The following is a 27,994-nucleotide window of genomic DNA, read 5'->3' as shown; positions in this document are numbered from 1 at the left end:
TGTTCGTCCCCCCCGCCAGCAGCACCGCCCCGGGCCGAGGGGGCCGCGCCGTCCCGCTGCCCGCGCCGGCAGCTCCTGCAGCAGCCGCCATCGTCCGCGGCGGACGGAAGAGGAAGTGGCGCCCCGCCGGCAGCCGGCGGCGGTGAAAGGCTCCGCGGGGGGAGCCCGAGCCCAGCCGAGGCCCTTCCCCGAGCGGGCGGCGGCGGAGGACGATGAGGGCCGCGGGGTTGCTGTGGGCCGCGCTATGGGGCCTGCTGCTCCCGACGGTAAGCGGCTGCGCTGCCCTCGCCGCGGGGGGCGCCGGGTGCGGGCTGGCGGCGGGGCCGCGGGTGGCGGCGGCGGCGGAGCCGGCCGAGGGGGTCCCTCTGTCCCTGGAACCCTTCCCTGAGGGACCCGGCCCCGTGTCTCCCGTTCCCGCCGGCCGGACCGGGCTGTGCCCCCGACGCCTCGGCGGCGACGCGGTTCCGGAGCGTGTCCCGGCGTCAGGCAGGGCCCCCGGCCCGCTCCCCTTCCCCGGGCGGCGCAGGCCCGGCCCGGCTCCTGTCACGCCTTGGCGGGTGTGGATAACAAACGTGCCGGGTGCCTGGGTAGATAAAGGCTGGTGCTGTTTTTGGAGGTATGTAAATTGGGATGCCGGGTTAGGTGGTGGCGTGTGTTTGTGTCCTGGTTTTCGGTTTGTTCACCTTCGGTGCCATGTTGGCTCCTGTGTGGGGCATCTTCTCCCTGCGCACAGGTGCGCGTCCCTGTGGGAACGCGGTAGCTCGTCTTCTGCCCCATGGAGCAGTGGAAGGCACAGATCTCAGTGATCTTCAGCAGTGTGAAAGGCGTGTTTGTGTTAAATGCTGCCTCACTAAAAGGTTTTGTTGTTGGGGTTTTGTTTGTTGGCTCGTTTTTAACATAATTTTTACTTTGTTTTGGTAAGGCAGGGCACCTTCCCGTGTCAGGAGTGTGGATGCACTCAGCAGTAGGTACACAGCGCAGTCCGTCAGTGCCTTGAGAGCACCTTTGGGTGAAGCAGCTCGTGTCTCTGCGAAGTGCTCCCCCACTGTTTGTGAGCCCCAGGTAGCTGTCATCGGCTGCGCTGGGGCTTTCTGAGAGTGGCTTTGCTCCTCACCCTAGTGGTCTGCTGCTGCTGACAAGGGAAGGAGCTTTTCCTGCCCTCCTGTAAGACTCCAGGCCCCGTGTCCTGCCTCCTCCTTTGCTCCACAAACGCGGTTGTAGCAGTGGTGAGCGTTAGACCTGGTCATTCAGCCTCAAGAACAGTGTCCTGAGACTAACAGCATGGGGAGCTGATGCTGGGGGAGGCAGTGGGTGTTTGGGGAAGGACCACTGCTGCTCTCTGAGCATGTTCCCCTGGGTCGCAATGTTCGGAGGGAGGGAAGAGGGGACAGTTTGTGTGTCACGGGGCCACTGGCAGAACTACAAAATGGTGCTTGTTCTGTTCGTGCCTAATTTTTCCTTACCTTTTTACATTTCTGTGAGGTTTACGTTGTTACTTGCTACATACAAAATACCTTCTCCTGGTTCTGTACCTTTGAATTTCTTGTACATCTTATCTATATGCTGTGACGGATGTTGTAAATATAGGCTTCGTTTTGTCTCTGTGTCCACTGGTTCATCTAACTTCCAGTATTCTGCATGGTGGGTTTACCAGTGCAGTCCAAAGCTCAACAGTCAGCCCAAGCTTATGTCCCTGCACTGACAGGGATGTGTTAGGAAAAATAAGGATTAAGAGACAGTATGAGATGTCTTCTTCTATATCAAAGATATTATACAGGAAAATTATACAAGAAAAGTTTAAAGGTGGTAAAGGAAGGAAATATGATGGGGGAGCTAGCTGACAGAAGTAGGAAGACATTTGTTTGAAGGTGGGGGGGTGTTGGGAATTGTCTGAACCTGGAGGGAAAGGAGATGCTGATGCCCCTTTAGGTGAGGAGAGTGGTCACGCCTCTGCGCCACGTGGGAGCGTTTTTATGGGGGAGCAGGTCAGCCGATGGACGCAGGTTAATCTGTTCAGGAGTGGTTTTGTGGACACACTCTTAGTCTTCTACTTAAAGTAACGGGATTGAAAATGTGCTCAATAAGAAATTTTTCCTTTGCGCCTATGCTGAGAGTAAGATTTGTTTTATACTGTTGGGCAGCACAGCTGACTGCAGGGCCATGCACCCAAACTAGTAGCCCTCGTCTGTTGTGAAAGAAGGATGCTGAAGCAATTGGAAAATAATAAAAGTTCATCTGGATGCAACAGGATTTCAGTGGAGATGTTCCAAGTGAGGTGTAGTGTTTCTCTTCATTTTTAGCTTCTAAATGCTGATGAATACATGAGGGTAAACGTCATGCTGTGGTCCTCCCTCCCCACATCTCGTGAGCGCGAATTTTGGTTCCTGATTCATCCCCAGAGAAGGAAGCTTGCCAAACAAAACATGCATATCGAATAAGCGTGTAATCGCTCCTTCTAGGTAGACTTACGCTTGTGTGGCATTAACGCTTGATTTCCGGGAGCCCAGAAAACACGTATTATTCTACTTCATGAAGCAGAAAGAGCTTTTAATGGATGGAAACATCTGGGGTTTGCACCTGTTGGAAGTCTTTATTGCTTTTAATTTGCCATTAGCTTACACTTTTAGGTGAGTGCACTTAAGAAGGAAGCTTGGTAATTTTTGTGCTGACCGTAAATTGTGGAACAACTTATTTTAGCTGACAGCTGAAGGACTGTTATATGTTAAACAGTTAATGTGCTCAGGCCCTTTGACACAGTTCTCCCAGCAGATGTTCACGCGCTATGGCCAATATAATGGATTCCTCTGAAGAAGGTTTTTTGCTATTCAACCCAGGCAGACATAAACCTCTGAAACAATACTGTCACATGTTTTTCTTTTCTCTCTAGTTCTCACTTGCCGCAGAATACCGATACACTAGCCTGAGGAGAAATGCCTCTATAGCACGGCTAATGATTCGCATTGTTCATCGGACAAACATTTGGGCTTTCCCCCCTTACCCATGCCTGCTTCTAGCTTAATATCTCAGTGTTCTTTCAGGCAAACGTGACATTTACAACAGGATTTGGTTGTTGGTTTGTTTGGGTTTTTTTAATCTATTGATACTTCCTGATACTGAGGTCAGTTTCTCTCTCTAGAAAAACAGTCAAAATGAGATCATCTCCCAGTTTTATTAAGGTGATTATTCTTTGAGATACAAATGACGCTTATTTGTTTTCACCGCTTTGCAGCTGTAGCAACATCTAATCCTTAGTCTGTTCATTTATCCACTTAGGTACCTGACCTTCGTTAGTATATTCACGTTTGGGGAGAAGTAGGTATCCCTAAAATTATCAGAAGTTTTAAAATTCGTATATATTAGTAAATAACACAAAACATATGAAGGACTCTGAAGAGTGATCTTATGAAACACCAGTATTTCCTCAACTATTTCAGATTCTTCTGAAAGTACATTAGTTGATCTCTTTGTGTTTAGAGTTATTTGATAAAAAATACTCTAGGAATTGCCATATAAACCTTCATTAGTAAGGGAAATTCTGGAGTCTGCAATGAGGGAAAGACTTCAATCCACTTTTCCATGTACTGTTTTAATTGCTTTCTGTGCAAAATTTTACACTTTTTGGAAAGCATAGGATAAAGAATCTGAAATAATTTGCCTGGGTTCTTGGTGGTATTCTACTTGGTGACATGAACTGTACATGTGACAGATACATTGTATTTACAGTGACTTGATTTTTACTATTTTTCCATCCTGCTTTCAAGCTACCCATCTCTTGTGGAATCAATCATTATGTAAAATAATTAGTTGAATAAATTCCTTTTCTCCAAACAGCTCTTTCTCTTCCTAACAGCTTTTTACAGGAGTATCTGTATACTGATATTCTGAACTTTGTTTAATTTGGAACTCGCTGGTTTATTGCAGGTAGCTGCAGATGAGGGGATCCTGCACGCTTCTGGAAATGGTGTGCCTCCAGTAACAAAGGATTACTGCATAATTTACAATTCCAATTGGGTATCTCTTCCAAAGAGCCTGGACAATGCTGTAAGTACCTTAGAATCATACTGCCTAAGAAAACTAGAATGCAATACGAATTTGCGTCAGCTATAACTGGTCTTCAAAATTTTGAGTTAAACAGGTGCTACATTGAATGCTTACCTGTTTGGGTTGTGTGGTGTCCCTCTTCTATCCCGCCGCCCTCCCCTCTCCCAAATAAAATCTCTGTAGTGAGCGTTTCTGTACTTTAAAAAGTCAGCTTCTAAAGTTTACAAAGGTGATTCTCTCTTTGTGTTTAGAACTGGTTTTAAATATGTTTATATATTCAACTGATATTGTAAATTTTTTTTCTTCCAGTATTATCAGTATGTCCAAGTTTTAGATTTGGGAGTAAAACTTCCGTTTATTTGTTTACAAAAAATGATATAAACTTGTGAAACAGTTTTCTTACTTTGATTCATCAGTTTGATGTTCTCTTTAATCGTCTTGAATGCATCTGGTGGAATAGGAGATTATCTGGAATGTATCATCATGCCGTGTTTTCTGAGTGTGTGTCTCTGAGCCAAACTAGGGTGTGAGGCAGAAACAATTTTTTTTTTTTTTTCTTTAGGCATTCTTCTTATAAACAGGAAATATTTTGTGTTTGGAAGTACTCAAGTCAGTCTTCTCTCCCCTTCTGTCACTCATTAGCAGGTTAACTCAGTGTAAAACAGAGTAAAAACCTTTTGTCTGCCCCAAACATTTTTGCTGTGCTACTTTGTCCCCAGGGATGTTTTGACTAACTAAAGAAAACTGACAATAATTTAAAAATAATTGTCAATATGGAATTGAACTTTGAAATAAGGATAGAAATTTTTATTTATTTATTTTTTAATTCTTTTGTAGGAAGTAATATGTTATCAGGCTCACCAACTGTTTTTGAACAAGCATTGTACTTCAGAACTCTGGTTCTATTGTATCCGTCAGTGCTCTTTTGGCTTGTGAAGCCTGGAAATATCACAGAGCGTACACTGGATTCCCCAGAACTGCAAGCAGTTATTTTCCTATATAAGCAGTTTCTTATGTTTAAATTACAGCAACAACTGCCATGAAATTGCATTTGGAAACAGATATTTTGGCTATACTCTGCTCTCAGTGTCCCTCAGTATTGTAGGCTGCAGAAACTGCTGCTCTGATTTTATGTTCCTGAATTAATGATTCCTTTCCGTTATGCCTCTTTCTGGCAAACCTCAAATTAGGGAGCATAGTAATGTCTTCTAGATTAGTTCATAGCATCAAATTTCCTACTTTCATCACGTTCCTCTTCTCCCTCTTCACGGCAGACTTTCAGCCCTTTGGAAAACCTGACTTCTACGGTACTCTGCAATTCTTCTGAAGTTCCTTCTGGCTCAATGAAGGACAAAGCAGTTGTCGTGATGAGAGGAAACTGCACTTTTTTGGAGAAAGCAAGAATTGCACAAAGTTCAGGTGCTAAAATGCTGTTGATTGCCAGTAAACCTAGGCTGGTAAGTTACATCAGCCAGTTCTCTTCTGTAGTGAAAGAGTATCTCACCTATTTGGCCTGATGAGGGTTGTGCAGGGTTAGCTGAGAGAAACCCCAAAAGCAGAGGACCCCGGCGATGTGTGGGATTCCAGCTTGAGCCTTTAACCTGCCCCACAGGGTGCTGCGCTGGCTCGACTGCTGGTCCTGAGACCGAGAGGGTCGTTCCAAGCTCTGTGCAACGCTGTCTCACAGCATCTAAAAGAATGTACAGCTCAATTGCATTTTTAATCTGTCCCTTTAGTCATGTTTCTGAATGCAAATGCTTGTCTTTATCCTTCCCTCATTTTAGTGTCCTCTGAACTCCCTGTAATCTTAGGTGATACTGTTTTAGGCAAGTGTGACAAAAATAAGCCAGGAAAATGTAATCCAAAATTGGAAATAAAAAAAGGCATTTTGAGATACCTTTACAGATAATTCTGTTGCTTTGTTGTTCTCTATTACAGCTGCAACATTTACAAATATTTTCAATTTATGAATGTATGTGATTATCATAAAAAGATAATCTGTTTTAAAAGCATAGAGAATAAAAGCAGAGTTTTGATCATCCCTTGTGGTACTATAAAAGCACAAGAACTTTATGAATCCAGATGTGTTGGTAGTATCACCTGTTTTGATTTAAGTACATCTGTCTTCATTGACCTTTTGCAAAAAGTGATGAATAAGCACACACACACACCCAATACACTGAAATTTAAAGGATAATCTGCTTTTAGGGTTCTAACCTGCTTTGCAAGTAGGTTCAACAGGGTGATCACTGACACTTTCTCTTTTAGTCTCCTCTTTCAGATAACAAGACTGATTTTGAAGATGTGACTATTCCAGTTGCTCTTATGAGATATAGTGACATAGTAGATATGCAGCTGGTGAGTAATATAATTCCAGCATGTTCTGGTTTGTATAAACTTACGTTTTTGAACAAATAAATAAAATAATTTCAGGTCAGATATGGATGTCTACCTCATTTGAATGTGCATAGATACTGCTCACAGTCTCATAGAAGAAGATGGATATTAAGTCGTGGAAGTGCTAGTCTTCCTATTCAGGTTAATTTGAGAGAATGATTAATTAGAACACTAAGAATGGGAAACATAATACCTAACTGGAGGGAGGGTAATCTTAGAAGTCTTCCTGCTAAACGAGATTATCAGCCTTCCAGCAGATTTGTATACAATTGCAGATGCCTGATGTACGTCAAGAGCTATAGCCTGAGAGGGCTGTTCCTGCAGCACAGAAGCTAGAGCAGCTGAGCTTCTATCTGCTGGCGCGATATCTTTCAGGCAAGCAGTACCTTATCAGGTTGGATCTTGAGGGAAGGCGTGAGGGTGGTTTTGTCTTTGCCAGATGATGAGAGCTCTCTTTATATGGCGTGACAGCAGCTCTTACAGAGGAGTTTGGCAGTATAGTTTGAGTTTCTGCTGATGAGTTTGTGGTGAGATGCCAAGCCTGTCTCATTAAAATGTGGCAGTTGTGGTATCTCCTACGCTTTGTAAGCAGGGGAGTTTGTTTTGGGGGTGTTTGGAGTTTGTTTTCCTTGACATGTAATATTAGGATACAGAATATGGCAGAGGGTTTTAAAGAAAACAGTCTCTTCTCTTCAGTGTGGCTTTTCCTGGTGTTATTTTGTTGTTGTTTTGTGTTTTATTTAGTGTTAAAACAGCTTTGCTAGGCAGGAGTTGCACTGCATGTGTTTTTCTGTGAATAGCAGAGGCTAGCACTAACCTGTCTAGTCTTAGCTGCTTGGATTGAATTTGCAAGCTCACTTCACCATTTCTGCTCTTAACCTTCAGAGCTGCCATGGGAGGTTGTCTTAGGTAAGTATGCAAACTGAAACCATGCCTAGATGTATAGGACTTTGGTTGTTTACTGTCTGTTCCCATTAAAGATTGGTTCTTGCCGAGCATTGACATGACTGAAGGTTTGTGATGACTGTCCCCAGTCTGACATAGTCTTGGTGAACACTGTGTTTTGGTTCGGGTTGTCCTCTGTCTTCAGGTTTGTTCCTTCAGGCAAGACAAGTGTTGTTTCCCCAGTTGAGTGGTCTTAAGATGCGCCCTACTAACATGAAAGGAAACTAGGCCAGAGTTAGATCCCTCATTTGTTCTGAATCTTCTCTGCACCTCTCTCTTGGCTGGTGTCATGTGGAATCACTTCTGTACAGCTGTAGTAATTCACGAGTGTAACTTTGCTAGTGGATTAGTGTGCCAGATGGTGTCTCACACTGCTGTTGAATCAAAGAATTTGGGTTTGTCCTATAATGAGACTGCCTTCATAAAACACAGCCCAGACTACGAGTGATCTTTACTAGTTCTGATGTAGTTTTGGTCAAAGTCTTCTGTCGTGTGACTGGCAGCTGTTGTTTTGAATGATATGTGCTGCTTAGAAGCTGGGAGCTATTGTACTCTTCCAGCAACGGTTCTATTTCTATTTTAACTCTTTTCAAGGCTTCCAACTTTCTCCTTTTATTTAGAAGAGAGAGACAGTACCAGTCTGAGGGTAGCTGGTTTGTCAAAGCATTCTTTCTACTTTTTCAGAAGACTTCATCTCTTAGCTTTCATGCAAGTCAGGCTTATTATGAGTCTTGACAGCAGTAGCAGAGTGTTATAAACCTCCTAGTTAGTGGCCCGCTGTCTTGCAGAGGAGTTACCTGATGCGATGTGTTTGATTCTGACGTTCTCTGTGCTGGAAGTTGAGACTTCGCAAGTTTCTAGTGAAGAGCAAAACAAATAGGAACAAAAGGAACAATCACTCTAGATTCTAATCTGAATTATGCTTTATAAGATTTATGAAACTTAAAGGAAAAACTGGAATAAGACATGTTGGAATTGAATACTAAAAATGTATAAGCCTTTAGGTTTCTTGGGGTTTTTTGGAGCTTTTTTGTGTCTGTCTGTGTTTTGGTTTATTTTGTTTCTTTACATACAGGATGTTGTAATTTGAATAGGGTTTTTTTTGCCTTTGTCTAATGTTATGTTCCACTTCGTACAACTTCAATGTTTCACTAGAATTTAATTTTCTTTCTTGTTTTCTGAACTTCCATAACTTCAGGCAAAGGAATGATTCTGACTTCTTTAGCCTGCAGTAAGGTTAATAACCATAATTAGATAATTCAGATGCTGAGTTGAATGAGCTTTCTTCACATATGGCCAGTGTATTCCACTGCACTACGCGGCTTCCCATTCAGTCTCTTCACTGCCCGTTTGATCTTCCTATAGCCAAACGTGTCTGGCATGTTCATCCCCTCCTGCTTTTATCCCACATGCAGCCTGTTAACAAATCCATTTTTCTGCTGCATCTCTAAAGTCTGTTTTCACTGCAGGATTGCTTTAGACACCTTAACTGACTTTGACTACAACAGCAACCTTTTCTTCCCTACCACATCCCATTTCCTGTCAAATTATCATCTTTTCTTTGCTTCTTAAATCTCACCTTTCAGTCAAGTGGAAGCATCTTGGGTTTGCTTTCAAGATTTTTTGTACAATTCAGTACCAGTTACGTCTCTGCGCTCCCTACCATCTTCTTCAGTGCCCTTCAGATTATTGGTTTTTTACTTGGTTTTACATTTTTTAAGTAGTGTGAAACTGCTTTCTTTTCTTTTGAATCCATCTCAAATCACATTTGTGTAAAGCTGGTAGTACATAACTTTCTGCCACCTTGAGTTTTCACTGTGTCCTGTGTGAAGCATCGTGCCCGCATCTGAACTGTGCGTTTAGTGCTGTCAAGAGCTAGAGGCAGACCTGCTGATATCTCAGTGGACCTGCGAGTTTGTATTTCAAGTTGATTGACTCGGATATGCTTTTGTGCAGAGCAGATGTCTTTGATAGTACTTGGTATATTTGGGGGATGAAAAGCATTTGGGCTAGAGGCACAGTTTCTGAGAAGTGTTGAAAGAATGCAGAGAAGTACCATTTTGCCTTGTGGTCTGTTTCCACAGCGGTAGTAATGGGGTTATGTTCAAACCTGACCTTCCAGAAAGGCAGCATGGAAAGCATTGCTTCTTTGCAACGACTGAGGCAAATATATGGGATGTGCAGTAAGGTGAAAACTTGCTCTCGGCATTGTGTGGAGCAGGAAATCATGATGTGCGTCTTGCTGGAAAATAAGCAATGTAATTTCTTTGTTGTCCTTATGAACCAACCTGTATGTTATTTTGCAGGCGCTTGGAAGTGAAGTTAACGTGACTCTGTATTCGCCACCTTTGCCAGAGTTTGATTACAGTATGGTTGTCATCTTCCTAATTGCAGTGTTCACAGTGGCACTAGGAGGCTACTGGAGCGGAGTAGCAGAACTGTAAGTTTGTTAAACAGAACTGCTTAAATTACATGGACTACAAATTTTGTGAAGACTGTAACTATGATCAGTGAGAAATTATGTTCTTTTAGGTTGGTAGTTAAAAAATTAGAACATCTACGTGCAATTAGCTGCTTTGCCATGAAATGCTTGAGCACTGCGACCTTTCAAGAATCACGTAGGTCTCTGAGGAACCTTGAGTAGTAGATTGTAAAAGTCCCTGGGGGATAACACAGCTCTTGGGAGGAGGAATGAGTTAACTTTTTGACAAATTACCAAATACCCTATAACTAGCATCATAATACACCAATATCCATGATAGAAAGTAGGTATTTCAATCACACACTTAAAATCCAGTGATCCAAGAGGTACACACATAGTTGTATGTAGTGCCTGTGCTGGCAGGGATCTGTACAACTGCTCCATCCCAGCTGGCTGTGCAGCACCCTCTGGGACGTCTCTGCACCACACTGCTGTCTCTGGGAGCCCTGGGGAACGCTGTTGGGTTGTGTCTGGGTGGCTCCAGACAGTTAAAAGTCCAACCAGGCTTATCTGCTTCAGCTCTGTGCATTATCTGGTGGAGCGAGAGAGCCGGGGGCAATGGCAGCTCTAGGACTGGGCTGGGGCAAGGAGGCAGCAGCAGTCCCGGTGCAGGGAAGGGGCGGGAGTGGAAATGGGAAATGCAGGGACAAGAGGGGTGGTAAGGGTTTCTGCCCTGTGCTTGGGGGGTGTGCTGCTTTGCCTAGTGAAGTGAAGCACACTCGATGCACAAGAACTGTGTCTAGTCTGGGGTTTAACTGGATATAGCCGGCCTTTCAGGCATATTCTGCAGTATTTCTTGGATGTCTGCGGACACTGAATGGAGCACTGTGTGTTGCTACCTGGGGCTTCCCGTTCTCAGTGGCGTTCTAGTGTTTTGCTCCCCAGAACAACAGGGAGTGGATTGTATGTGATAACAGCAGGTACCTCTTTCCCACTAGTTATGCAAATCTAGTGATTTTAAAGAGATTAAAGAAGTACAAGGAGGGGGGTGTGCATGTTTCTTTTTTTTTTTTTTTTAGAGGTTGGATCTGATTATGCTTCTTTTTTACCCTGCAGTGCTATAGGGTGTGGCTGCACTGAATGCTAAAATAACAAAATGTGATGCTGTCTCCCATATTGAAAAATACCTAGATGTAATTATATTAAACTTGTTAAAGTGCACTTTCATAAATCTAGGGTGAGCTCGTTTTTTTTTTTTTTTTTTTTTAAAAGCTGCTTATTCAAAGCATGTCCTCTGAGAAGGTGATTCATCTAACAAAGTGCCTTGCTCCTGTGGGTTTTTCTCTTTTGAAGGTAGCTCTTTCAGTGCTGAATTCAGCATTTTGTAGGTAGGTCCTGGGATTCGCCAGGAACATGCTATCTGATGGGCAAGTTGCACTAGCGTCTGTACTCAAGAGGAGTAGGGCTATCTGCTCAAAGAACAAACGCGACAATTTAAGTCTCCTTATTTTGCATGGTGAGGTATAAATATGGAGTATATATGCACAGAAATACTATTCCCAGTGAAAATCCTGAGTTACACCCCCTTCTCTTTCACTTACTCTGTAATTATGAGGTGTAAGGGTAAAACAACTAGTACTTAGTTACCTTCATTCTGCTAACATGAATGAGGTTTGCAGACGCTTAATGTCTGTCATTGACGTTTTAAAACAGTGTGTAATACCCATGATTTATCATAGTCATATTTATCAGATTGACAACATTTAGCCCGAGAAATTATGTAGTCAGAGGTGATGCACTAATAGCATTGAGTGCATGCATCCTGAAAAGGAGTTTAAGAGGTTTGATATTGGACTGTTTTTCCACACATGGATCAGGGTTTTGGTGGGGGGTACTCCTTAAAGTTGGCAGTCACTACACAACCGGAAAGGAGGGCAGTTAAGAATCTTTTCCTTGTGATCTATGCTAGGTTAGAAGTTCCTTTCTCCATTAAGAGAGAAATTCAAACAATAAGCATACAATTTTTCTGTATTTGTAAGTCTAGTAATGGTATGAAGGATTAGACTGAAATGCTGTGACTCTAAATGCTTTATAACCCAGAATTCTGGTCATAGTAAAACCTTTTCATAATCTGTCATCTGAGGTAAATGTGTGTGTTGTTTTCTTAAAACAGTGAGAATTTGAAAGCAATAGCAAGTCCTGGGGAGAGAGAAACAAGACGGAAGAAGGAAGAAAACGTTACTTTCACCCCTGTAACAGTTATCTTGTTTGTTGTCATCTGTTGTGTCATGCTGGTCTTACTTTATTTCTTCTACAAATGGTTAGGTAAGAAACAATGGGTAATCTCATTTGGCTTATTTTTCTGCATGATCTTATTAGGTGTCCAAGTCTGAAAAGCTAGATTTCTAAATTAAAATTAATGTAATTTTTTAAATCGTTCTCTCCAGGTATGAGTGGAGGGTTGAAAAGATGTAGTTGCTACTTAAAAAAGAGAGCAGCTTTATTCCACTCTTTTACAAAGGCTGCCTTGACAGTGCTTATTCTGAATGAGGAAATGTGGAGGAGAAGTGACTAGTAAATAAAGTACATGATATGTGTTGATGTTCCTGGGAAGGTGGCAATGATAACTTAGTAGTATTTAGAGTGAAAGCTTTCGTTAGGTATTTGTACATTGACATTGAGTTTGTGGTTGCAGGGCCGTAATTAAAGTACCAGGTGAAATGGCATTACCATAATGGAATAAACTCAAGCATACTAGCAATAAGCTAAGTTCTTGAATTATGCAATTTCAGTAAAATACCGTTTCCAAACTGTTGGTTGATTTTTTTTCTTTTTTTCAGCCCTCAAATCCTGCAACTAGAATCATTAGGCAGGTCTTGGGGATGCTGAAAACTTTATGCATAAGCAAACAAAGTGATTAAAGGGAAAATTTGAAGTGAGGAGTGTTACCAGAAATTGAGAAAGCTGGTAGCTGTAAGATAGCACTTTGGTTTTAGCCATAACCGAATAAAAGTATGCGAAAGCAGTAACAGGCAATGTATTTCTTAAAGGGAGGGAAAATGAAATAGAAGTTTTTCAATTCAAAAGTTTAAAAACTCAGGTCTTTGCTTGATGAGAACTCTTGTCACAGGAGAGACACTCAGAATTCAGCACTTTCTGTAATGGGCTGACTGTAGTCTCCAATGGCTGTATCGAGCAGTGCTGTAACTGTGAACAGGTTATATCAAATGTACATCGTTGTGTTTGCGTCCTGTTTGCTCTTTTTTCTATTGTATTTTGTCACTGATTCCCATCTTCCGTTCTTTTTATTCAGTGTATGTTATAATATCAGTCTTCTGCTTGGCGTCTGCAATGAGTCTCTACAACTGTCTTGCGGCATTGATAGGAGAGATATCGTTTGGGCAGTGCAGGTATTGTACGCATTTCAGTTCTTACAAATGTAAAGTTTCTTTTGGGTATTTTCTGGTTGCTGCTCAAGATAGTGTGAAATACAACAGTTTGACAAACTGTTTCCTGTATTCTTTAGTGTGTGAGATTGTTAAAAAAGAAATTACAAGCTCCTTTAATAGATATTAAAGGCATCCATAGCATAATCAGCAGTGTGTTACCAGTGTCCAGGTAGCCTCTTCTTGCTGCTCCCAGTTAAATATCCTGCAGCTATTAGTGAGTATGGGAATGTCCTTGTTTCCTCCCCTGTATTTTCACTTTAAAAAAACCCCTAATGTTTAATGCAACAAATGGTTCTTTTCCTCAAAAGAGCAATGCTTATAAGCCCAGAAGCCTAGGACTATGCTTGCGTATTACTTAGTACAGGATATTAGCACCAGGTGATCCAGTAGCCCATCAAAGGTGGAGATCGGGTAGAAGAGCCAGCAGGTTTTGCATAAGCTGCAGGACAGGCGTTACTTCTCTCAGTTAGTATCGGTTCAAGAACTGTCCCAGAAAATTGAGTAGGCAGTGGAAACGGATATGGGCTCACAATTTTGCAATATATAGTTATTCCATTTTTTATCTTGTATTATGAGTCCTAAAATTGATCTTCCCCACCACCCCCTCTTTCTGGAATTGCGACATGACTGTCCCTCACTGACATAGTTCTGTTGGCATAATTGTTACATGACAGAAATGGATTAAATAAATCAATCTGCTTGCCGCCTTCCCTGGATGTGGTCGCTAAAACTAGTATTCCCATCAAATCCCAGCTTGGCTTGCTCTCCATGGGCGTGTTGCTAACGCAGCCCAGAGAAGGACTGGTGCTGGACTTGCCAGAGTAATGCCACCTGCGTCCGGATGGAACAAACGGGCCCAGGAGAAGCACTCAGGATGAGACCATCTTCTCAGCTTAAGGACCCGCAATAGCACTGGCATGTGTTTTGGCTGTTGCAGGCTTTCTTTTTTAATTTAATTATTTTCTTTCAGGATTGCATGTTGCAACAAAAGCATTGAAGTGAGGCTTATTTTTCTTGCTGCATTCTGCATAGCAGCAGCTGTCGTCTGGGCAGTGTTTCGAAACGAAGATAGGTGAGTGATGCACTCGGACTTAAAAGAGTAATATGAATAATTGTCATTAATGAACTTCCCATCATATAACTAATCCTAGAGCATAGCATCCTTCTAAACTCCAGTGCTGATTTCAAAAAAGTCATGAAAGTATTTATGAAGCTTAACAAGCATGGGAATTATAGAGAACAAAGCTATACAAATGAACCGTGTGGTAATTTGAAGTTACAATACATTATGAAGACGAGGAAGAACTAGCTTGATTGCTAATGATTGCCACAGAAGAAAAAAAAGTGCAAGAATAGCATAGGGACCATAGGACCTCTGCTTCCTATGGTCCAGTGGAAGCACAGGGCCACAAATGCACAAATGTCCTAGTACAGCTCTAAGTAGCACCTTGAGGCAGATGTTAAGCAGGGCGTCCAGTCAAGTGAGCAGTCGTATGAGTGAACACCCAGGCCCTCTTCTGGCCTGTCTTCAACTCATTTTCTCTGTAGGTCTCTGAGGAAGAACAGTTACCTATTTATGATCAGAGGCTAGTGTAAACTGGCCATCTCGAAACTAGTATTTCTGTGGGTTTGGTAGCAATGCTTCCTAAAAACTCATTTCTTGCTTTCCAATCCATTTTGCGATCTATTTCTAGCAAAATCTAAAATCCAGCAGCATCCTGAACAATGTGTAAAAATGTCTTCTTATTTCCAGGTGGGCTTGGATTTTGCAAGATATTTTGGGAGTTGCTTTCTGCCTAAACTTTATAAAAACACTGAAAATGCCCAACTTTAAGGTACTGTAAATTGCTTACCTTAAGAAAGTATTCTAATGCCATGAATCTGTAAGTTTAGTGTCAGCAAGTAGGTTTTCAAGACTCAAGAAATATATATTAAAAAAAAATCTTTACCATTTTTAGTAACTATTAAAAAGAATCAATCCTGTTCTAAATGTTACGCTAGAATTAAAACATGGATGAGTGTGTTTGGGGGCGTTCTTCTTACTTTTTTTTTTTTTTTGGTAAGATGGTGGTACAGTAGTGGTACCAGAATCTAGCTACGCAGTCCTTGAAGACCTACCGTAATACTTTCTTCTTTTTTTGCCAGTCCTGTGTGATACTTCTAGGCCTTCTCCTTCTATACGACGTGTTTTTTGTCTTCATAACACCATTTATCACAAAGGTACGTCTGTGAATTTATTTTTAAAATGAAACCAAAAATGTTGTCTGGTTGTTGGGGCAGTATTTTTGTCAAACAGATTAGTGTTTTCAGTATTCTCGATGCAGAAATGCTGACTTCCTTTTCTTTTTTTCCTTTTAAGCCAGCAATGGCCTAAATTTTCATCTTGTATGGCCGTAGAGCGTAGTGCTTCTGTATGCACCATAGATTTTGTTACATGACTAAGTTTTCGGCAATCGCACGGCCAGAAGTAAGCTGTCCCCAGTTGTGTGACAGCGTGATGATGAGAAATTACTGTCCTCCAGTTTTCTTCCTCCTTTTGCTTTTAACCCCCGTGTATTGGCACATGCTCTAGTGCTTTCTGCGGGGCTCGCTCGCAGTGCAGTATGAACCGCGTGCAAGCCTACCTGCTTTTATTTTGAAGCCGAAAGCTCATGGCAGAAAAAGCTGACACATTTTTTTTCTAAAATTCCAGCTGCATCTAGTGGATTTGTTGTCTGCTTCTTTTAAAAACAGACATTTTAGGCCAGGCTACATGTTTTTAATGTAAAACAATACTCTATAATACTGTATTGTATACAATTCTAGTGTGTTCTTTTGATATTTGGGATTTTTCCAATCCTGAATTGTAAGATGAGGTACAAGCAGGTTTTGTAAATGTAGTATGAATGTTTTGGTGTATTAAACCACTAACTTTTGAAAAATAACCTTAATTTCAGAACGGGGCAAGCATAATGGTTGAAGTTGCAGCTGGTCCTTTTGGAAACAGTGAGAAGGTATGAACAGTTGTTTCAATATGTGCAACTTAAAAATACTGACGCTGCGTAGCTAATTCATAGCGTGCTTTTCGGCATAACTTTCTCACAAAATATAGCCAGCTTCTGCGATTTTCTCTTAAGTATTAAATGCCTGTTGACTTGGGTTTGATCCTAGAATGATGGAAACTTGGTGGAAGTCCCTACTGAACGCTCAGCTCCCCATGAGAAAGTAAGGATTGTATTTCAGATACTGGATTTTTAAATGATTCCCTCTGAAAAGACTATTCTTTTGGGGAAAACCTGACTGTCCAAATTTCTCTTCAGGGCCTGGAAATCATTGATCAATACTCTGTAGTTAGGTTAATAATCCAGACTTGTTCTTCCCATTAGATGGTTAAATGTTGTTTTGACTTTTTTTTCGCTGTGTGCATATTATTTGTAAATCTGAAATTCCAGCCTACCTGTTACCTTAAGCTTTATTCACTCTGTGTGTTGGTTTCTGGTTTTTACTTCAGGTTCTACCTATTTTGAAGTTCTGCATTACAAAGAAAATAATTACATTAAAACTGTTTATCAATTTTTAAGCAAACAAACCAAAAAAAATCCAAACCACCAGGATGCTTTAGATTAGATTTATTGTGGGCTTCTGAAATACTGTTTTACAGTTACCTGTGGTTATTAGAGTGCCTAGACTTGAATACTCTGCATCGACACTGTGTGACATGCCATTTTCATTGTTGGGTTTTGGAGACATTATTGTCCCAGGTGAGCAAATGTTTTTGGCAATTGTAACTTACAATTAAATATTTGGGGTTTGATTCTCAGCTGACTTACATTAGAGTTTATTCTACAAATTAATTACTAAATCAAATGCAGCGGTTTGCCTTGATCTCTCAGTGCAGAATACAACAAAAGCCATAATATAAGAAAGCTTAGTATGTTGCAGAACACTGACACAGTGAAGGGGGTTTGCTTTTCTATCACACTGTACGGTGTAAATACAAGTCCCACAGATAAATCCAGTTGTTAGTATTAATTAAATCTCATTGAAATCTCACAGAAAGCAAATATTCTCTGACTTCACAGTATTTTCGTATCCTAGACTACCTAATTAGAGGTGAGGTAACGGAAAATGTATTATCAAGTTTTACCATCTTTCTCAGAAGAGTTGAATTTTGCCATAGCTGGAATCTTGAGCAAATTACTGAAGCCAGGCACAAAGCACCATCTCGTGAACAGCGTGCAGGCAAAATTGCTGATGGTTAAGAGTGAGCATTAAAATCCTATTGAAGAAAAATATTAAAACTAGGTTGTTACTCTTCTGTATTAGAAAATTGAAAATGGCACAATGCAATTAGCTTGCTTCAAAAAACAACATGTTTTAATACCAAGCTCACTTGGCTTATATTTCCATTATGGTTTTGATTTTCAAGACTTACCGTAAGATTTCTTAAACTGATTCTTGGCTTTCCAGAAATAAATAGGAAGATAACATACAGTAATGGGAAGTTTTATTATAAATTCTTTTTACGCTGCTTTGATTTGGAGGATTGAGGAGGAAAAAAATCGTGGCTGACTATTTCATTAATCCTTTTTTTTATTTTCCCCCCCTTCAAGGGCTTCTGGTTGCCTATTGTCGCAGATTTGATGTTCAAACAAGTTCATCTTCTGTATACTACATTTCCTGTACAATAGGTAAATCATGGGATATTTCAACAATGCTAATCTTCATGCTAGCTTTTTTTAAATGGCAGAACTAGATAGTTTTCTTCAGGTAAAGGTTCAATGTTGTCAAGAATCTCTTTATAATCTCTTTTTAATGTGCCTGCCCATATTTAAGGTGAGTATTCTTTACGGTAGTCAGTTGCTTTTGGACAGCTTGCCAATACAGAGCAACCAATTGTCCCTCTTCTTCAATTACATTGACAAGGAAGATAATACTTAAAAAAAAAAAAAAAAGTCAATTTGGTACTGAGTGACTTAATTTAAAAATTCACCTGTTCTTGACCGTGTATGTATAAATTTTTTTTTTTTTTTAATATAGCTTATGCCGTTGGTATGGTGCTGACTTTTGTTGTTTTGGCATTAATGAAGATGGGACAGCCTGCCCTTCTCTATCTTGTACCGTGTACACTCATTACTAGCTCACTTGTTGCTTGGAGGCGCAAAGAGATGAAGAAGTTTTGGAAAGGAAGCAATTACCAGGTAGGTTGGATGCCTTGAGTATTTTGTTGTTAATTCCTTTGAGTATATGCTTCTCTAAGTCCTTGGTAATATATCACCCACAACCCAATTTTTGCTAGTCTTCGTGTTATCTTCTGGAACTAATAAGGAAAAATAGTCTTTACTCCTAGAAAATCTTAGTCTAGTAGTTGACACGGCAGAACAAAGCGTAAGGGAGATGAAAAAGCTGGTTCAGTACTCATGGGAAAAAGTCATTTGTTCTATTTTCTTTGAAATGTTTTTTCATGTTTTAACATTCCTCAACTATCTTGATGTGGTATAACATGAGTCACTGAACTAAACATGCAGATTCCAACCTGCATTTGTTCTGTATTTAGAGACAGTTCAAAAAGTTGGTGATCAGCTAGAACTTCAGAAGCTTTCCGTGCATCACTGGTGTCCTGCATTGTCAGGATTATACGGAGCATTCAGCAACAAAATAGCTGGCTGGTTATACAACTGTTTTCTACTGCAGCACACGCTGTGTGCACGCTGCTGTGGGTATTCTGTGTTTCCCCTTTGGTTATCTCTAACACTACCCTGGAATTGCAGTCCTTAACCCACCCCCCCCAGCTCCCTGCCTGTGGACATGTGCACCCTCCCCCCGATTTGACTAGCTGTAGTAACCAAGTGTGCCAGTAGCCCTTGTGAGCTGGCATTTATCACAAGATAGACCGGTCTCGATGTTACTCTAAATTTTGAGACCTAAATTCCAATACTGTTTGAATTCAGAAACTGTCACCCGTATCTAGGTGGTGTTGAACTGGGCTTGGAGAATGGGCAGCCTCTTGCAGGGGGAGGTGGGTGATGTGAAGTTGATGGTGGAAACGAGCAGCTCCTGCTTTTTCAACTTCTGCATTGCAAGGTTTAGGTGACCCAATGGAAATCAGGTGGTGGTAATTCTTGTAAACGTAACACTGCAGGCACGCAGCTCCTATAGAATTATCAGCTGAATCCTGCCTTTTGTTGATCTAACTAATGTTCTACACCTGCTTCAGCTGGAGGTTGGCTAGGTATGAAATTACTCAGGAGATCTTCAGCTTTAACTAGATACCCTGTCTTTTTGTCTACAAAACCAACTCTTCTCCTTTCATAGGTCCAGGGAGTAGAAATATTTCTCTGTAGCTCAGACTGCATTTAGCTTACTGCGCATTTGTGTATAAATTGGTGACTGTTTGCTATTCTAAAATAAGCCGTGTCACGTATATGAAGCCCAGTAACTCTGGGTCTCTTGGGGGGAAGCAGCTTTGAAATTTATTTTCTTCACTTGGGTTCTGAGTAAGATTGGCCCAAGTAAATCTGGCAACTCTCTTTAGCGACAAAAATTTCTTGTGCTTCTCATAGCAAAACTCATACTTGGAAGAATTATGTTGCCATAGTAGTTATTTCATGTCCTTTCAACTGGTTTCTTGAAGGATTAAAACTGCTCTGAACTTCAGCTTGTTTTGAGGTCAGATGACCTCATTTCTGGCACAATTTAAAATGTTGTTTTCCACCCCTACTCCACCACCCCTGAGTTAGACTTGTCTGTGACTGAACACCTCTGTGTAACTACTAACTCCTATTTTTCTATAACTTTCTGAAGAACATTTCTATAGTAATTTTTTTTTCCAGAGGGTGTGACTCAAGTTGCACTCTCAGGATGCTGCAGTGTTGCTCTTTCTCATGTGTTGTCCTCCCCACGTAAAGCTGCCCTTTGAACCGTCCTTAATGAATTTACAAACAAACAAAACCCCACACAACCCCAGGGTTGAAATCTCCAACTTTCAGTGCTCATTCTGAGGAGGAAAGACACAGAAAGGTGACAGAAGACTATTTTTCGTATAACCATGGTGATTTGGCTTGGAGCAGAGCTGTCCCATTGACGAGGGTGACCAGGCTGCAGTAGAGGTTTGCTTTGTCCTCACGGGAGCAGAGAAACCTTGCAGACTTGTTAGAGCAAAGCATCCTGAGAACAGGGGCACAAGAGCATGTACAGTGTATTGGGTGACTAAACTTCATGAGTGCTGCTGTCTGTTTCTAGTCCATTAGTTAGCTTTTTTGAGGTTTGGGTTTTTCTGATTTTTATTTTTGTTGTGTATGATTTTAATAATGGAATGAATTTTATTTAGGTATCGGACTCCTCCAGGACGCCTTTGCTACAAGGTGTGATTATGGCCTTCTTTTAATGCAAATTTATTAATCATCTTATGGTTTCCTTTTTTCTTTTTTTTCCCCTCTGCTTCCTCTCTTCATTCTTTTTTGCATCTATCTTCTTTTTAATTTTTCTGAGTAATTCAATAGAAGAGGGTAGAAGTGAAGACAAGCTATAAATCTATTTTTATGCTTAGGGGTTTTTTTCCTTTGTTTAAAGGAATAAAGGAAAACTTAATATAAAGTACCAATGGAGCCATGATTCCTAAGCCTGAAGGCAGGCTTTAGATGCCTGTCTACTCGATAATTTCCCAAATCTCTATGAGTGTCTTCAAATATTTAGAATTGGTGTTAGTTCCCCTGCTGTTACCTATATGGAAGTCCTTCACCTAATTTTTCTGTGCCACTGCATTGACATGAAAACCTGCTTAGTGCTAAACAACAATTTTTTTTGTCATCTGTTATCATGTTCAGCATTATAATTTGCCTTTAGTAATCATGTCTACAGTCCCTCTATCATCTTATTACTCAACAGTATACTTTATCCCGTACTGTCTGCAGTGCTTGAAGTGGGATAGGGAGTGGGGACTCAGACCAGCTTTTGTGGTTGTGCTGCTGCACAGCTGCTGGATGGCAGCGAGAAGGTTTAACCTCAGTAGGCTGTTGCTCATGACTGCTAACACTGATGTATTTATTTTAACTGTCCACTGTCTCAAGTACAGCATGGAGAGAGCAATGCAAGCTTTCAAATTCCAACTTGTTGCAGAATTTAAGCATTTAAATATAATCTTGAATTACAGTTGGCAGGCTAGAGTTATACATCTATTTATAAAGTGTAGCTTGTCTGCCCTGTACACTGAAGACAATTTGAGATGGTGAACTCTGCCCCGCTGTGTCTTAAATTCTGAACTAAAAAGTACTTTTCTCATTAGCTTCTTTCTTCTAATAAAGGGTAGTTTAACAATTTAAGTCTCATTAAAAAGCCTTAATAGTAAAGAAATTAGATACAAACCCAAGCAGAGGTTAGGAAGTGGGAAGGGTTGAGAGCAAATGAAAATCAGGTGGCCAGACTGTATTTTTATAACTTAACATTCTTCTGTGTGCGCTCAAGTTCTTGGATAGGATTGTTAAACTCAATTTTTCAGTTTCTACTTTGTACATATGGGAAATGCTTGACTCCCTAAGATAGCTCGGAGGTCCCATAATGCTTAGCTGAAAGCATTTCTGTTTCTGCACAATGATGCGGTCTTAAATTCTGGTTATGCTCTGTGTGGCTTTTTTTATTGAGTAGTCTTGAGCTCCAATGAGTTGCTGCACAGAAAAAAGATTTTATTTATTCACTGAAGCACAGGGATTTCTTGGGAGAGTAACATACCTACTTTCCTACCACCAAATGGGCAGTATTGCTGCTGTGAAGTGTCTAATAAAGGTTTTTCTAGGTTGTCTGGATTGCTTATGCTCCTTATGTATGCCTGCATGATAAACTAATTTGATACTTATTTCCCAGTTATTGATTTAATTTAAAAATTCTATTTGGTTTTTGTATCAGTACAATCTATGGAATCATTTTAGTAACATAATGAAAAATCTAGTAGACTAATGCAACATTGAAGTCTTCTAAATAGAACAGTCTTGCAAGTTGAGTTTGTCCATTTGAAGTGGTTAGGAAGCTTTCTTATCTCTCTTTGAAATAATAAATTAAGAGATTTGTCATTGGCATGTTACACAGCATGCACCTGCTGTTTAGTACTGTAACTTTGTCACATTTTTAGATACCTGCAGATTAATCATAGCTGTAAGTTGTTAAGAATTATGCAAATGCAACATCATCAGAGTGAATCTTGCGGGCAAGTGTGTGCACGGCTGCTATGCACTCTTTTACAGGTAGGAGTTTGTATTGCCAGTTCTACTTCGGCTGTCTCTGTGGTTTCCTGGGGTTTGGTTGGTTTTTTTCAGTTTTTACTAGTTCACCATGCTAGGAGATAGCTTTGTAACTGAAATATATTTATGTTTAATCTATCTTGACGCACACCCACCCACTCTCCCACCCCCAAAAAACTGTCAGGAATTCAGATGTGGGAGAAAAGCTTCTGAATCTCTTCCATTTTAAAAATGTTCTTGAGCTCTCCGCAATATACAGTCTGATTGCTTTGGCTCTTTCGAGGCTTGAAACAATAACTTTGTCCAGGATATTAGCACGGTACCTTCATCTTGCTGATGGCTGTCATAAAGATTCCTGCAGCTTGTGCTGAGGCTTTGAGGATGGGGTTGTCCTGAGAGAACCTACAACTGAGAAACACTTTGTGGAAAAAGCTGCTTAATGCAGTCTTATGCTTTTAGAAAGGCATCTGTTGTCCCCAACTTCAAGTTGTGGGCTGTTCTTGTTTGCTGGCGTGATTAAAAATGGGGTGGATGGATTTTTTTTTTTTTTTTTTTTTTAGCCTTGTAACATGTATATCAAAAAAGCCCAGTCACCCTTTATGCTCTAGTAGCCGTTTTAGTTTTAAAGTTAGCTTAAAAATCTGATATATCAAGCAGAGACTTTAAAATTTACATATAGGTGGTATTTTCAGCATAAGTACGTTTTGTGCCACTTACCTTGATCTAGGATTAAGAGAAGAATCTTTGACTTTGGCGTACACTGAATTGTTGCAAATAGTGTTAACTTTTCCTTCTGGAAGCATCTTGTCCATTTAATATGGAAACATTTTACAAAAATGCTTACCAAAACTACCTTCTCTATGCCAGCTGTTGGGTGATCCTCCCTAGGATGAAGGAAGATACATGGCATTACTTCATGTAGTCTGATACTGCCTGTGGGTTTTTTGTTGTTATTTTTTCCTGGAAACAAATACTTCAATCCTCATTCAAAATGATGGTTTGACTTCTGTAATTGTAGGGAGTGTTTTGCTTTGGGTGACTTTTGATGTGGGGTTTTGGTCACAGTGCAGGGGAAAGTTCTAGATAAACCGAAGTGAATGTAAGATTCTGATTAGCACAGGAGCTTGGTATTCACTGCCGGACTGAGGTTGTGCTATTGCTCTAACTCAGTTCTTGGGTGTATTGGCAAGACTGCTGCCTGCCTTAATTCATATTGTCTTAATTCTGACACATAAAGGGAGGATGTGAAACACCTTTTCTGGTTTTAGTCAGATTGATATTGTGGCCACTAGGCTCTCGTAAGCCTTACCCAAGTCCCAGTGACTTGTTTCTGCCTTGGAACTGTCATGCCAACTTACTGCACAGCATGTTGGTACATTGGGATTGGGAAACAGCTTGTTTAAGCAAACCTGCTTTTAATAAGGTATGTTTGTACAGCTTGCAATGAACCAATTCTGTTGGCATAAAAGAAGGTACAGCATAGAGGTGGGTCATGGCTAGGGAAGAAGAGAGAAGTTAATGGGACAACTCTCTTTGCCCTATATATAGAATTATACCACACTACAGTGCATGTGACACAACAGTGTTGGAGCCTGGCTTTGTCTTGCCGAGGTTCCCCAGAAGGCGCTAGTAAGACAAGAAAGCAATCGTGTCCTCAACACGTGGAAATCTGCCCAGCTCAGAACTCGCATGGTGAGCGGCTGTTTTACAGAAAGACAGGGAGCCTTTTTACTACTAGGCAGGATATGCCACTATGGAAGAACGTGTGTAGGGTTTTCTACCTTTTGATGCTGAACGCATTGTGCCCTTGTCCTAATAATCCTGCCACACTGGGCATATGAGCTCCTTGACACGGTCTGGTTTTCAGCATTAGTTACTACTTCTGTTATTTTCTCTCTCTGGTTGTCAGCTATCAAAACTGTCCAATCCTTGGCCTCTTGTTAATTATGCTTAATCCTGAAGCCCAATGGGTCTCAGTTTGTCATGCTAACAAATGTGTTTATTACCTCTGCAATTTATTCAATGCCTTGTCCCAGGAAGGAAACCAGAGCCTTCGTTGCCCTCTAGCAATGTAGCACTGGATAGGGAAACAGGCTGCTTTTTAGTCACAAGTACAACATTGTCTTGTGTTATTCAGGTGACCTAATAGGTTACATTAACTGGAAAGTATAATCAGTCTATTTAATAATCTGGTTTAGATTCTCTTCTGTTGCAGGACTTTACAATTCCATTTCCTTTACCCTTTTAAAAATAAAAGGAAAATTTACAAAGAAGTGTTGCCAGTACAGTTAGTTTTTACTAACTGTAATATAGCTAGCCTTTACAGTCATGCAAAGAGAAAGTTAGTCTTTTCTATTCAAACTATTGCTTGCTACCTGTAAATGTTAGGCAGAATCCTAGGGTCTATTTCCAGTTCTGCAAACCATGTCTTTGGAAAATTTGCTTAACCCAATTAGGTTTTTTTGTTCTCTATATGTAATAATTGAGACACTTTAGACTGATAAATTTAACTTCCACTAGAGGACTTGGATCCTTGGTTGGAGAATGCTTTTGTAGTGGAAAGCATCAGCTCAGAGAGCTCTGATTGTTAGCTTGAGTACTTTCTGATCTATAGAGGACTTCCTATCTGTATGCTGCTAAAATGCACTCTAACACATGTTTAATTATATTTCTCTTAGCTAACAAATAGTTTGGACCAATGGGGGAAAAGCAGTATTTGTTTATAAAGAGCCGTCTCTCTCTTTTCTTTTTTTTTTCTTTTTACATTTAGATGATGGAACACCTGGATTATACAGGAAATGAAGAAAGCACAGCATCAGCCAGTGAACAGCCTGGAGGACAATAACATGTAGGATCCTGATTAAAAATAGTATTCAAATTTTCTACAAAGGAATTGCAGTAAATTTGGTGAAGTTTTACAATAGAGTATTTCCTACTCTGTGTAAAAGGATTTTTTTACTCCTGCACCTATATTTTTATAGAAAAATATTATTAATTACATAAAAGTAATCAAAATAGACTTGCATTTTTACAGCCAAATCATAGCTAGTAAAACCGTGCCTTATTTTGATTTAAAATAAAAGGATATTTTCTATGCAATTTTCCAAATGTGTTTCTATACAGTATATTTTTATAAGAGTTGCTTGCCCATATCACTCTGATGCATTAAATGTTTTCTTAATTTTGATTAAAACTAGTCAAGTGTCATTAAAAGAAAAAAAGGTACAGGACCTTCATAGGATTTCTCCAGATTTTGAATGCAAAGATTGATAGTAATGCAACTATAGCAACTAAAGAATGAAACTATAGTGCCACTACTACACAACTGAATAAACGGTGCATATGTTAGTCTATGTACATTGTAAGCCATAAAATAGATAGCAGGGCAAATTTAGCTTGGAGTTGTGAGCTTTCTTTTCCCCCCTCTGTAGTATCACTGGCTTATGCCTTAATTGTGAAAATTGTTAAGCTTTGATGCAAGTCTTTGGATTATATACATTGCCAACCATTTCTAAAAAAATAAAAGGGAGGAGGTACTTACACAGTGGTCCTGGAAACTTCAGTGTAGCTCCTGGAATAGTTGACAAACAAGATGGTGCAAAAGGCAAAAGGGTTTTTGCTCAAGAAGTGCTATTTGGGGGGGGTGGGGGGAAATGTTAACTCTGGCCTGGTTCTTCTCTGACCCATTGAGACTAGGTCTGTATTTGTGGTCTTCATTTGGCTGTGGATGAGTTCAAAGGGATGGGGGAAGACAGGACAGATTTTTTTAGCTTTTGCATCAACACCATACTTTTTTTTTTAAACTATATTTGAAATTCTTTGCAATTGATAGACAAAACAACAGGTTTGAATAGTGCTAGTAGTGCCTGTGTTAGTTAAGGCCAATGCATGTGTTTAACTTGTTTAATCTTAATTTGTTTTAGCTTTTAAAGACTTGGAAAAGGTGAAATAGTTTAAATCATTAGTTTGCATTTAGAAGAGTTTGAGTTTGTTTGACACTTTTTCTTTTTTTGGGAAACTGCAAATTGAGGGGGATTAGGCATAGAAAATTTGTATAGCTGTAATGCTAACACTTTACACCAAAGAAAGTGGAGAAGGCAACAACAGGAAACCAGTGAGTTCACTTAGTGCTAATGTCAGGTAGCTGTTAAAACATTTTTCCTATTCTTTAAATGAATGTCATTCCTATAGTCAGTACAAGTTCACGAAAACAACCAACTAAACACATGCTGGGCAATGGCAGTGCAGGCTTTCCTGCAGTGCCTCAAGTAAGTGCCTCGGTGTTCGTCTGAAGGTCACCTCCAGACATTTATAGTTAGTTTGGGGCATGTTGGCTCAGGAAAATTTACCAGATTAAATCTCGCTTAGCAAGATTTACTTTGGAAGTATGCTAATTAAGACAATTGTAAATCTATATTGGCAGTTAACAAAGGCTTACTGAAAATTCGCCACTTCATGTAATTTATATCAAGTTTAAACTTTTGTTCGCAAGAGTCAGGAGCGGGCAAACTTACAGCCCGAGTATCAGTTGTTGCCATTCACACAGATTGACCATGGTGCCAGTTGATACAGGTCAGATAACCACCTTGTTTGCAACTTCCCTAAGAAAACAAATTACAAACAGTTTTCATATTTTAGTGGTTGCCCCTCTTGACTATCTTGACCTAAACTTGAACTGACAGCCTCACAATACGTACCGTCTTCAATTTTTATTTCACTGGCACTTAATAATAAATTACAGTGTACCTCAGCATTCCAACAGCAGACTGAAAACTTGTCTTCTGATGTGTTGTCATGCTCTTTGACAAGACCAGTATCTGCCAAAGTTAAATGGTTATGTAGAAGCTTCTGAAAATTCCTGAAAGAGATAAAGAAGTCATAACTCATTCAAAGTCACGCACTACTCAAAGCCCTCAGAAGCTTCACAGGTCTATGTAATATGACTCCTTTTTCTCTTTGAAATCGTCTGCATGGAGGATTTACTAAATTTTCAGCTATAAATGATAATGGAATTAGTATAAATAAAGACGACCTTTGGCAATGTTAAGTGTATTCAGCAGCTGGCTGTGGGAACTGTCTTGTTCTGTGCCTAGTTACGCTCCATGCCTGATCATGCCTGAAGTTTCACACACATGTGCTGCAGTTTAATGGGATGTAAACTAACTTCTTTCTTTCAAATGCTTAGGTGCTTTGTTTACAAAAATTAAGAATGGAGTTTAAAATTTTATATAAATAGGTTAGTATTGACTACTGAAATGAGGGTGTTTTTTTAAGTTCAATAGAACTGATTGCAACACTTTTAGCAATTTTGAATGTTTTTAATATTAAATTTGGTTGGGCTAAACACTATATTAAAAGCCTTTTTAGTCATACTTTAATATAAAAATCTTACTGCCTTTTCATTGTATGTTTACTGACAAGAGCCCCCTTATGACTCTTAAGTTATCACTTTAAGAATGTTATTAATAAATGTTACTTGGGAAAAAAATAGTTGAGTAATTGCATTGTTCTGACTCATCTTTTTCTTA

General features: G+C 40.2%; 1 protein-coding gene and 1 long non-coding RNA gene across 6 annotated transcripts; one reads left to right on the top strand and one right to left on the bottom strand.

Moving 5' to 3' along the window:
- Positions 1–31: 31 nt before the first annotated feature.
- On the top strand, positions 32–27,954 carry SPPL2A (signal peptide peptidase like 2A). Of its 5 annotated transcripts, XM_074601533.1 has the most exons (17): positions 32–266; positions 3,922–4,041; positions 5,316–5,498; positions 6,310–6,399; positions 9,690–9,823; positions 11,979–12,130; positions 13,119–13,215; positions 14,225–14,326; positions 15,008–15,089; positions 15,400–15,474; positions 16,191–16,247; positions 16,405–16,458; positions 16,895–16,994; positions 17,847–17,924; positions 18,274–18,434; positions 20,564–20,597; positions 25,237–27,954. In XM_074601533.1, exons 1-17 carry the CDS (start codon positions 213–215, stop codon positions 25,266–25,268), a joined length of 1,605 nt encoding a protein of 534 aa, XP_074457634.1. In that variant the 5' UTR covers positions 32–212; the 3' UTR covers positions 25,269–27,954. The 5 variants fall into 5 exon arrangements, with proteins under 5 accessions (XP_074457634.1, XP_074457636.1, XP_074457633.1 ...); XM_074601535.1 differs by lacking the exon at positions 16,405–16,458; XM_074601532.1 differs by lacking the exon at positions 20,564–20,597.
- On the bottom strand, positions 20,528–27,324 carry LOC141748867 (uncharacterized). The gene is made up of 4 exons (XR_012589123.1): positions 27,213–27,324; positions 26,008–26,187; positions 23,184–23,350; positions 20,528–22,874 (listed from the first exon to the last, which is right to left on the bottom strand). It is a non-coding gene; the product is annotated as an uncharacterized LOC141748867 (long non-coding RNA).
- Positions 27,955–27,994: the final 40 nt, after the last annotated feature.

This window comes from Larus michahellis, chromosome 9, assembly GCF_964199755.1.
Source record: "Larus michahellis chromosome 9, bLarMic1.1, whole genome shotgun sequence".
Classification (NCBI taxonomy): domain Eukaryota; kingdom Metazoa; phylum Chordata; class Aves; order Charadriiformes; family Laridae; genus Larus; species Larus michahellis.
This window is presented reverse-complemented; position numbering and strand designations above follow the sequence as displayed.